Source organism: Bidens hawaiensis, unplaced genomic scaffold, assembly GCF_021521415.1.
Source record: "Bidens hawaiensis isolate Kalapana, Puna unplaced genomic scaffold, B.hawaiensis_p1.1 tig00008321_1, whole genome shotgun sequence".
NCBI classification, from domain to species: Eukaryota; Viridiplantae; Streptophyta; class Magnoliopsida; order Asterales; family Asteraceae; genus Bidens; species Bidens hawaiensis.
In genome coordinates, this window is record NW_027491591.1 from 368481 (window position 1) to 380929 (window position 12449).

The window sequence follows — 12449 nt, forward strand, 5'->3', positions numbered from 1 at the left end:
TTTAACCTATTTTCTAAAATATGAATCATACATGGGTCATTACTCACCCACTTTATTATTATTCCTATTATCTTTTATCCCAATCAAACCCTAGATCCCAAATTTCTCCCAACTCCATCACGAACTATCAATCCTCTCTCCATGGCCTCTACCACCACCCGTGCCGGTTACGAAATAGCCCCTCTCCACGGCCGCCGCCACCACCACTACACTATCGCCCCTCTCCACGGCCACCACCACCACCACCACATCCTCTAGATATCGATAAATGCTTTTGAGGTACTAATAATATGATGACGAAGGTTTAAGGTTTACAGTTTTCTTTCGATTATTCTAGAAGTTATTTTGATTTTATTGATGACGAATCCACAGTGTTATTTGGATATCAATATCGTCGAATCCACGGTGTTATTTGAAATCCAGTATTCAGATGGTGAGATACCTTAATGTTGTTCTGTTGGTTTTATGGTTAGTTTTGTAATTCTTTTATTGTTTCTATCATCAGTGTATTGCTTCTCCTGTAAGTGTGTAAAACCATCAAGGAAAATTAAACATTGTTTTGAGCTCAGAATTATTGCAAATTATATCTATTGAGTCAAGCTAATGTACAATATAATAACCTAAAGCCATAATTTTGGATGATTGTTGAAAGCGATATAAAGCCGATTTTTCGGGTTGTCAGCTGGTTCAGTCGGTCAGCTGACAGATATATGTCGTTAATAACCAGTACTTTGTTCTCCATTAGCTCGTATCTGAATTGTTGCTGTTAGTGCTTTCAGTTCAGTCGTTTTGTCGGTCCGGTTTTCAAAATTATTGTATAAAACATCATGTTTAGTTTGATGATCCAAATGTTGATTGATTAAAAAATGTTAATTCATGCTTTTAACAAGTATTAATAACAGCTCAATTGCTAAAATGTAATATCTACTTTACAATTTTCATCATCACTCAATATCAAAAGATTTATTTTCTTTTATTTCATTAACTATTCCAATTATTGTTCTTATTATTAGTATTATTAATGTTGTGGTTGTTGAAAAAATATTTGCTTCAAGTGCGTGTAATTTTAATTATTGTTATTATTATTATTATTATTATTAAATTGGGGTTGTTATTGTTGCTGCAGAAAAAAGGCTTAATGATATAGTTGGAAGTGCGTATAATGTTGCACCGAAAGTTTTGGATAGATACTCCTATAGTCCAACCCTATTTCTCTAGCAATAATTATGATTGTGTTTTAGTTAAAATGGTTAAATCTTCATATATAGCTTTACACGTCATTAATTTTTATGGATCATTTGGTTTACTTTAAACGTACAGAAAATACTTTGTATGTATATTTATAAAAATTTGAATTATTTTTATATTTTTAATTAGTATTTTCAATTTAATCACAATATACATATGGTAATTTAGACGTAAAACAAAATTTGCGCCTGGTCGACTGTAATTTGATATAATTGGAGAGGTACTCCTACAGTCTCAATTAAAATTCACTGGCATATTTTTTTTATAAAATGTGGTCAACTGATTATCATATAATCTACAATTTGATATTTAAAGTAGAAGTCTCAATAGTTATTTTGGTCTATTAAAATTTAAAACAACAATATTATTTTTAACGTAAAATAATATTTTTACGTTGGATTGAAAAAAAGAAATAACTTTGAGTTGACTATTTTAGAACTCTTCGAAAAAGTTTGTTACTAATTTTATAAATCGTTCATATATCATTAATCATTACATTTTAATTTTAAATACTAACAGTCTGAAATAATATTAAAATGGCTAAACAAGCGTCTGGAATAATTTGATTAAGAATTCATGTGATTTTACAACAAAATGATCGTGAAATATCCTATTTTTGTTTGAAAATAGGTTAGTATTTTTTTTGTCATTTTCCATTAAATATGAAATGAAAAAAATATAATTTTGTTATATTTTAATTTCCGATTTTTTATGTTGCTTGATCATACAATTATTAATTGTAAAATATAAATCAAGTAAAAATCTGTCATACACATAATATTAATGACACAAAATTTATCATTATTAATCAGTTTCAAATTATAAAGTTTATAAGGATGACTATCTCATCGAAGTTTAAGTAATCTGTTTTTGTTTTTTTTTTTGGATAATCATGTTTTTGGAATAAACATGAGTAGATGATCTCAAATGATATTATATTAATTGATTAAAATGTATGATATTTTACGTGTATGAATATTTTATTTTTGTAGTTTCATGGATATTTTATCATTTATCTAGGGTTGGTATGTACTTGAAGAATCTTATTTGTCACACTCACAACTATACGTGGCTATATCAAGAGTTATAATCATATCTATATGTTACCTTATCAAGAATTACAAGTAGACATGGACTAAAGATTTTGATATGTGATAGACAATGTATACCAACCAATACAATCATAAATGTAGTGTATAAAGGAGGTTTTACTTATTTGTAACATATTTGTGTAATCTTAGTTATGTAATTTCTGTATTTTTAATGTAACTTATAACTGTATAAAATATATGATCATTTTGTTAACTATATTTCATTTAATAGTTAAGGTATAAAACTTTTAACAATTACCCGTGTAATACACGGGCCTCAAACTAGTGATGTCATATGTTGTCCTTAGGAGCTCCTATTTGATGTTATTCTTAAATCTTAATTATTCATTTTTGTGGTATTCGAATAGGATAGCAAAGTATAGTTGGGTCAAGTGGAATGTAATATAACTTTTGTGGCTAAGTCGTTTTCTCTTTCGGCTTAGCGTTTGTTTTATAAAATATTCGACCTCTCTTGCTAAAAAAAAAAGAAATTGTCGTCCGAAACTGGTCGTGATCTACCGTGTTTTCTTACACATAGAAGCCATTGGTCCACACTATTGACGATAATGATTGAGAAATTAGGTGAAGGTGTATTGGGTAAAAATAAAAATAATGTTAGTTGGGTAGTACACACATAGAAAACGAAAATATTTTTATTAATTATTTTTTTTAAGGAAAGTTGTATAATTTATCAATAGCGCTGGCCCTCAAGGAAGGCAGGGTAGTCGGCGGATTTTGCCTCAATAGCTCGCTAGACTCGAAACTTTTTAAAACAAAAAATTATATATATATATATATTTATATGAAAAAAAATGTGTATATTAATGTTTAAACTCAATTATACAACCACTAGCTTGGTCTTAGGGTTGAGCAAATTCGGCACAGGTATCGAGGTACCTACCGATACCGAAGCTCAAAACTTAAGTACTTATTAGGTACGAAACCAGTACCGAATCGGTACCAAAGTTTTGAGTTTCGATATTGGTACGGTATGGTAAGGGTATTTCCCGAATTTCAGTACTGGTACCGAACCGAATATTTCAGTACTTGTACCACGAATTTACGATTTTTGGGATCCCTTCGGTACGGGTATGGTACCGATCTCATCCCTACTTGGTCTTGTGAAAAGTGTGTATGATCAGAAGGTTGTGGGTTCTAGTCTCACTTGAGACATGTTCAAGGCTATTTTTATACAAAAAGGTTTTTACATAACTCAAATAATAATTAAGTAAGCCCATTTAAAAATTAAATTGTTTAAACCTAATAAAAAACATTTTAATTAAGGCCTGGTTTTTTCGCCTTCGGTCCACAAAAATTTAACAATTTTTGGAGACGGCACTGTTTATTAATTAATGGTAAATAGCCATTGCACAAGCAGTATCTTGGGGTTCGGTAAGCCGAGTGAGATCATTTTTTTGGGTTTTGATATGGACGGGCGGTGTCTCGCCGGTACCGATGAATACTGGCTTCACCCTGAGCCTACTACGTCCATGCTAATAGAGTAGTTGTGGCCAGTGGCGGACCCCGAAAATTTTCACACATGGGTCGGAATTTTTTTGAGTCGGCACTTAGTTATATAAAAAAAATTGATCTGTTTTTGTTGCTCGGGTCAATTCAAATCGATATATAAACTTTTTGGGTCCAATTTGGTCGTTCTAATTGGGTCAAATAGGGTCGCGTCATATAAAATAATAATCAAACAAAATATCATACAACCAAAAACAATTCTTAAAATGTCATTAGAATGTATAATTAAAATAAAATATCCGACTTCGCGTAAAATCAACTATCGCTTGATTTCCATCACTCATTCGATTATACAAATCATAACGTGGAATGGGATCACAACTAAGTAGGTCCCTAAAGTCGGTACGAGAGAGAATATGCTCATTTCATATCGTTCCAGTACAATTTATTATTTACCTTATAATGTGGTTAAATGTCATTAAATTAATAAAAAATAAGTGGTTAAATTATTCCTGAATTTTTATCATTAAATATTAATATACTAGGTTAGGTACCCGTGTCTTACACGGGTTAAACAACTTAAATTATGTAAGTGATAATTTTCTATAAATAAATTTGAGTAATACACTAAATAAGTACGAAGTTAAATTATAACTACTATCATAAACTTAAAAATAAATCATAAATCTCTAAATATTTCTTTCGATACAACATTAGATGATACACTAAAATTATGGTAGTAAGTAGTAACTAAAGTAAAATAGTATCATGAGAACATAAACGGTAGAATCGGAACAATATGAACCATACATTAATAGAAGAAAGCTTTCGATCAGTCGAAGAATGTACAGCAAGAGAGAATCAATAAGGTTTTATCGGCAATATATGGATAGATAGAAAGAGATTACGGTTACATGGGAAAAGAAGGCGGGCCGAGTTTAGTTAAAGATCCACATGTTTTTAAAAATGAACCCGCTGAGTAAGTTTTGAAAGCTAAAATGTTTCATATATGTGTAAATGTTTATGAGAATGTTTTATAAATAAACCTAAAGTTTTTAAAAAAAATATAAAATATGTTTTGTTAAAGCAACTAAAGAAATCATTAAACAAAAATTATATAACAAAAACTTTAAAAAAAATGTATAATTAATAGGAGAGAGTGGCGGAAAAAAAGAGTAAAAAATGCATAAGATAATAACATGTGGCATGAGACAACTTTTATTTATTATATAGTATAGATATAGATGTTTCTCACCGTTACGGTAGAGTTAAGTACTTAAAAGTTAGGTGATCCACTGCAGCGCAGTGGTGAAACCTATCTCGGTGAGGGCTTGGGCCGGGCTTTATCCTGGGTTCGAGACTGAGGGGGTGCGCGGTTTTATCTATTCCACGGGGTTTCCGCGCATCTGGGGTGGGCCGGCCATGGCAGTCTTGATTGTGGGAATTTGGCCAGTACCACATTTGGTTGCTTGGTTGGTCTTTCACCAAAAAAAAAAAAAAAATTACTTAAAAGTTAAGACTCTTATTTAATAATTATATACTTTTTAACTTTTAAGTGTGATAGAGTTAACTATGATGGACCCATTGTTTTCATTGGGTCGATACTAACCAATTAAAAACTCAATATATTGATATCAAATTATTTGGTCAGTGTGCATCTTCATCGTCAATGTCTCACTCGCGTATCCATGTGCAGTTTAGCAGCGCCGCTGCACCACCATGGCCGGAAAACCAGCGAACCATCTTTCAGGAATTATACGCAGTCTGGGTTCTCAAAATTTTATAGGGTCGGAGCAGTGGCAGGTCCAGAAAATTTTCTTGCAGGGGTCGGAAAACTTTTAGGGTCGGTACTTAGTTGCTTATCGCTATATAAATTTCTCTTTGGTCCGGTTCGGTTGTACGGGTAGGACCAAATTAGTATCTAAATAATTTTTCGATCCAGTATGGTCGTTTAAGTCGGGTCAAATGGGGTGGATCATATTAAAAAAAAAATAATCAACCAAAATAACATATTACCATATAAACAAAAAAAATACATGATACGAGTTATGCATAATTAATATAAAATATATTTATTGTTGTTTTCTACTAGTTATTTATTCTGGTATCTAGTCATAATATCATATTGTTTGATATTCATATATTAATAAAATATAAAAACAAAACAAAAGCTTACTAAAAGTTAATTAATCATATACGAAATAAACGGACAAGTAATTTTGGGGGAAAACATGCTGATTTTTATTATATATTAGGTTATCTAACTAAGAAATAAATAAATGTGCACAAATAAATGTTTTGTTGACTTTATCTTTTATTTTCAAATGTCCTATTAAATTTTGATAAAATAATAGGTTGTGGAAGAGAGTTAATAAAGGTTCATTACATCCTTAAAATATTAAATTAGGTCTCTTATTTCTTTTCTTCTTTAACTGATTGCGCGGGCTGCTGGAAAATATGGTTGGTTTACTATGATCTTTTCATCTCAAGTTCTCTCAGTTAATGGTCGTTCTCAAATCCACAGGGGCCGATGTTAAAATTTCACATGGGCCGGTCGGAATTTTAACATATACATATCACTAAAAATAATTTTCTCACAAGGGTCGGCCAACCCTCCTACCACTAAGATAGGTACATCACTGGGTCGAAATCAAAATTCAACAACTTCGGTCTAATTGTGTCAACTACCCATAGTTTATCTTTACTTTTATTATAGAAAAGTCAAAAGTACAAAGACACGTTATTTTTTATATATATTTTCTAAACGTAAAAGTACTTTACATCAACATTTTTCTTCGGAAAAGTAAAGTAACGAAGCTGCAGCCTTCTGGAAGTACCTCACACTTTTTTTATTTATTTTGTATACCATTTCTACTCCACCCAATTTTTTGTGGTTAAAAGAAAGTCCGGCTATTCAGCCTTGTAGTCGGACGTTGGTGGTTGTACAATGGCGGACCTACTCTTTTGAGTAGGGTTGTCTGTCTACCCTGTGAAGAATATTTTTAGTAGTATATATGTATTAAAATATTAACTAATTCTTATGAAATTTTAACACCGACCCTGTAAAATTTCGAGAAAAACAAAACGATCATATGAAATTTTGAAAACGATTCCTATGAAATTCCGAGACATGCCATAATAAAAAAATAAATTTAATATTTGCATAATAGTGATATAAGTGTATATATAAATAATTTATTTCACTAAATTTGAATTTATTAGGCACAAATCTATGCCCAATCAATTTATACACAATTTTTAGTTCCAAGTCCAAAACTATTAACCGGGTCTACATCTAACCTATTAAAAAAAGTTTATTATGATGCAAGTAATATATCGGGTGAGTCAAATGGATTAAGAGTTTTAATCTTAAAAAATATGTTTTAACTCATAGGCCCATATTGAACATCCACTTGCTTCGATTTGAATTATCCGGAGAATGTCTTAAATAGATATCCAATTATATTACATTGTTTTGCTTACCAGCTTCGTTTGCGCTGATGTATCATTTATCGAAGTTAGCTCTCGTATTACCAATTGTAACCTCACGCATTGAAAATGCTTTTCAGCGATGAAATACGTGAAGTTCGATTGTGTAATAAGATTATTTGTTTTATTAAGAAATACTTGCCTATGAATGTCAGACTAAATGATGTTTTGTTTAGCTTTCAATAAATGAAAATCCGTAGAAAGCAACTTTAAATATATGGTATTTTAATTATGCATTTTTAATGAAGTTTCATGTATTTTTTTTTGTTATATGCTATTTTGTTTGATTATCTTTTTTTATATGGCCTGACCTGATTCAACCCAACCGGAATGGTGGTTCAACAGGACCAAAAGTAATTATATACCGATTACCCGACCCGAATGACTGAACTGGAATCGAAAAAAAATTATATAGCGATAGTCAACCAAATACCCAAAAATTTTCCGACCCATGTAAGAAACATTCATGGGTCTGCCACTGGTTGTACGTGGCAATTCTAGCATCTTGCTAGTGCTTTTTAAAATAAAACTTTAATAGTTGTACAAAAAAACAAGAAAGTTTGGCTAAAACTTGGCTAGAATTCCCGTTTAAAGCCTTGACAGACACATGCAAAGTGGTAAGGTTGTGTATCGTCTCGCTGAGCACCTAGGTTAGCACTTTTAGCGCTTTTGGAAAGTATGGTATTTTCCCACAAAATTTTATTTCTTTGTGAAAATCTTGATTTGGTTATCAAATGACCACTTACTATGCACCACAATAAAATAGTGGGATGAAAATGAAGAATGGTGGTTAGATCTTATACACAGACTAGTCTGTAATAGAAAAAAAAAAATTTTTTTGATACAAATGTATTTACAAAATTAATAAATATATATATTTAGTATATAAATAAAAGGATTCCGCTAACTAACGATAAATATTTGGTTTCTCCGTAGAAGAAAGAAAATCAATTATGTAAAGCGAGAAGGGAACTTCATCTTTTGAACCATAGTAAACCACAAGCCATAACCTTCAGTATTTAATTTTCCATTGAAAAGATTAGGGCTTATTCTTCGATCGATTGTAGGTGAGAATGTGATCGATTAGGGCTTGAGAGAGAATTACGGATTTTGAAGTGTGAATAAATGGTTGGAGACTTGTGAAATCGTTGTGTACAAAGAACATAGTCAGACTTAATCTCCACGTAGGCTGCCATGTCATAGTTTTTTTACAACTACGATGAACATGTAAGCAATGAGTTAACGGAGTTACTACATAGTTAGTCACGGACCGGTGGAAAAAACAAAAGGTGAAAGTTGGGACCATTATCGGTCAAAATGAAAGTTAGGACCGGCATCGACCAAAATTGAGTAGTTAGGAACGATAAAAACCAATAAGACTTTTATTTTAAAGGTTCAAGATTGACTCAATAGTAAAAGACATTTCCTAAATCCTTTATGCAAGGAGTGAGAGAGGAAATAGAAAGATGAAAATTTAAGTTCAGGTCTTATTGATTCTCAAGCTATTGTATTCTCAAATTATCGTGATCCTAGTTGAAGTGATAAAAATCTATGTCGGTGTCTTATATTGAAGCTATAACTTCTAGGAATGCTTCCTTTTATAATGACACTATTGTGTTGAAATGGATCCCTTATGTCCTATAATACATTGGACATTTATGATTTGCGTATGTTAGTGATCTCTCAGTATGGGGCTGTTTGTTTACATCTGAATAAAACAATTCAGATGTAAGCATCTGATTCATTCAGACCTCAGACTGTTCGCATGCCATCATGTTTGGAGTCGCTATAAATACGTACAGCCAAAAACCAAAACTAAATATCAACAAAAATGTTGAACTACCTACTTGTCTCTTGTTTTATTCTTCCTTTCCTATTCATCTTCTTCAAATTCAAATCCAACACAAAATCATCACCCAAATCATATCCAATTATCGGAGATCACTTCATAATCAAGGCTAATCGCCACCGTCGAACCGAATGGACGACCGACCTCATCCGCAACTCCCCCACATCAACCACCGTCATTCGCCTTCCGTTCGGCCGCGGCCACGTCCTCACGGGCAACCCTGAAGTCGTTGAGTACATTCTTAAAACCAACTTTCCAAACTACCAAAAGGGCGAAGATGGTCATAAAGTCCTCTTCGATTTCCTCGGAGACGGAATCTTTAACGTTGATGGGGATAAATGGAAGTCCCAGAGGCAACTATACAGCCATGTGTTTAGAACAAAGTCACTTCGGTATTTCGTGGAACATGTCGTGGACACCGAAATAAACGAACGTCTAATTCCCATGTTAGCCACTGCTGCTGCTAATGATACTGTTGTTGATCTTCAAGATATTCTTCAAAGATTTGCTCTGGACAATATTTGTAAAATCTCGTTTGATTATGATCCAGCTTGCTTAACTTCATCGCTGCCACTAGCAAAAATCGCAGTTGCGTTTGATGACGCTCTTCGTATCACCCTCATGAGGTTCTTTACGTTTAAACCTATATGGAAAATCAAAAAGTTTCTAAACATCAGGTCCGAAAAACAACTCAAAGAAGCCAAATCTGAAATCCGTGAATTCACAAAGAAAATCCTGAGTAAAGAGCCGACTACTGATAATTTGTTGGCACGATTAATAAGCTCTGGTCAGTCAACTGAAGGCCTTGTTACGGATGTTTTAATCAACTTTATATTTGCGGGTAGAGACACAACTCCGGCCGCCTTGACCTGGTTTTTCTGGTTTGTTTCCAAGAATCCGGGGGCTGAAAGTGAAGTTGTTAAAGAAATCAATGAGAAATCGGATTCGCCATCTTACGAAGAAGTTAAGGAGATGGTTTATACTCATGCTTCTCTCTGTGAAAGCATGAGGCTCCACCCGCCGGTTCCGTTGGACAATAGGCACGCGATGGCCGACGATGTTTTGCCTGATGGGACCTTCGTGAAGAAAGGTATAAATCTGGTCATAATTCTTTCTCCTAAAACCATGTGTTGTGGTTTAGTTAGTTAAAAAGTCAGGTCGCTTTATGTAGATAGTGAGCTTAACTAACTAACTCTTTAACAAATGTATTGATGTGTTGTGGTCTAGCTACATACCAAAAAAAAACTTAAATACAAAAAAAAATAAAAGTAATTGGCTTAAACGGATAACCTCATCTTTTTAAGCCCTCTTGAGCGTTACTGAATGGCGAGCTGGGGGAGCGAGTTTTGGCACCTTAAAGATGTTGTGGATTGGTGGTGGTCAAGGGGTGAGGTGGCATAGGTTGGCGCCCCCAACCACAACTACAACACCTGGTCTAAGGATACTGTGAGTTTGTTTATGTTGAGGACTAAGCTCTCAAATCTTTTTTTAAGTGTAATAAACTAGATAAATCAGATAATATAAGGTTAGTATTTTAGAGAAAGAAGAAAGTATAAGGTATAGTAAGAGAATCATAACAATGAGATAAGTGAATTCAAAGTAGCTTGCGTCTCGTAGCTCGCTCGATAAAAGTTCGAACAAAACTAGCTAAAGAAATTTGATTTCAAACAACCTGGTTCGAAACGGGCAACTTTTGTAACCGAGCCAAAGCCCGGCTTGGCTCGCTCTTTGGCTCGTTTAACTTCAAGCTCAAGCTCGAGTTAAGCCGAGCTGCCTTGTTTAATTTCGAGCTTTATCTCGAAGCCACGCTGACTCGACTCGTTTACATTCCTAATATTATCTAGTACTAGTAATAATAATAGGACCCTGTTGGTGGTAATATATAGAGGTGGTAGAGAAACTGTAATAAGAACAACTAAGAGATGAAGAAGAAAACTTGAAATTTACTCCTTCAAGTTTAGTTTAGTAAATACGATGATATAAATTACAAAAAACTATATATACTAATTAACACTTGACTGGTAGTTGTCCCAATTAAAGCTGTATTTGTGTACAACGGTTCGCGACTAACAGAACTCCAAGGCCGCTAATTTTAGTTCTCCAGAAAAACGTTTTTTTGCCTGAAAACTCACATATTCGTTGGAAAACTCAACCTGAACATCACCACCACCTACTGACTCACCACCAACCAATTTCCACCACTATCAATTCACTCCGACGGTGGTTTTAGGGTTCCAACAACCTCAGTAATTGGGGTTTTTACTAGAAAATTGTTCATAAATGTTTGATATAAGGTTAGGTTTCAGTCGAAAAGATTGAGTTTTCCGACGAAAAATATGATTTTTCCAACCAAAATTTTTTTTCCAACGATCTGCAACTAACGTTATTAGGGTTTCTGTTAGTCGCGGATTGTTATAAACAAATACACCTTTAGTTGGGAACGTCACTAGCAAGTGTTACGTTGAGATTGTTATTTGCCATTAGGGCATATATTAGATCATTTAAAACTAATTTTCCTTAAGTTATTTATTTAATTAACAGGTATGGCAGTGGGTTACCATCCATATGCAATGGGGAGGTCGGAGAAGTTGTGGGGTCCAGATGCAGAGGAGTTCCGGCCTGAGCGATGGCTTGAGAAGGATGAGAAGACGGGGAATGTGAGTTTCAAGGACAGGGATCAATATACATACCCCGTGTTTCAAGCAGGTCCAAGGATTTGCATGGGGAAGGATATGTCCTTTTTGCAAATGAAGAAAGTGGCGGCGAGTGTTTTACGACGGTTTAAGGTGGTTCCAGTCATGGATGATGAGCCTAGTTTAATCACAACTATAACGTCGAAGATGAGAGGTGGGCTTCCTGTGAAGATTAAGGAACGAAAATGATGATATATTATTAAGCTACCTAGGTAAGTGGGTATGGTGTAATAAAACACTTCTAAATAAAGAATGTTGTTTTAGGAAATAACTGGTATCTAAACCCACCCGCATTGCGGGGGTTATGAAACCATAGTCGAATAAGTTTGATATTAGCAGTCATTACTCATATAGCCTTGTTTTACATTATATAAAATAGCATTTTCAATAAAAAAAAAAAACTAATTACAAAATTTGTTGAGCAAGACGTACCAATATCATTAGATTGCCATGTGTTGCTACAATGTGTTCCGTCTCAATATGATGTCCATGAGCTTCTATTTGGTTGTAGCCTTTAATGACTTAATATTATTTTAAGTCAATATCTCAATTAGTAAAGCAACTATTTTATATAATTTACTATAAAACGATTACAATAAAGTGGCAGGCAAA

At 33.4% G+C, this 12449-nt stretch overlaps 1 protein-coding gene across 1 annotated transcript; it reads left to right on the forward strand.

Annotated features, from left to right (window-relative positions):
• The first annotated feature begins 9093 nt into the window (after nucleotides 1-9093).
• LOC143637493 (cytochrome P450 94A2-like) lies at nucleotides 9094-12175 on the forward strand. The gene is made up of 2 exons (XM_077104872.1): nucleotides 9094-10234; nucleotides 11686-12175. Exons 1-2 carry the CDS (start codon nucleotides 9127-9129, stop codon nucleotides 12024-12026), a joined length of 1449 nt encoding a protein of 482 aa, XP_076960987.1. The 5' UTR covers nucleotides 9094-9126; the 3' UTR covers nucleotides 12027-12175.
• Nucleotides 12176-12449: the final 274 nt, after the last annotated feature.

Bases quoted from the DNA above. Each gene is read 5' to 3' on its own strand.
- LOC143637493 (XM_077104872.1), top strand. From the start codon at position 9,127: ATGTTGAACTACCTACTTGTCTCTTGTTTTATTCTTCCTTTCCTATTC. The intron at 10,235-11,685 runs GTATAAATCTGG...TTTAATTAACAG, and splicing joins TGGGACCTTCGTGAAGAAAG to GTATGGCAGTGGGTTACCAT.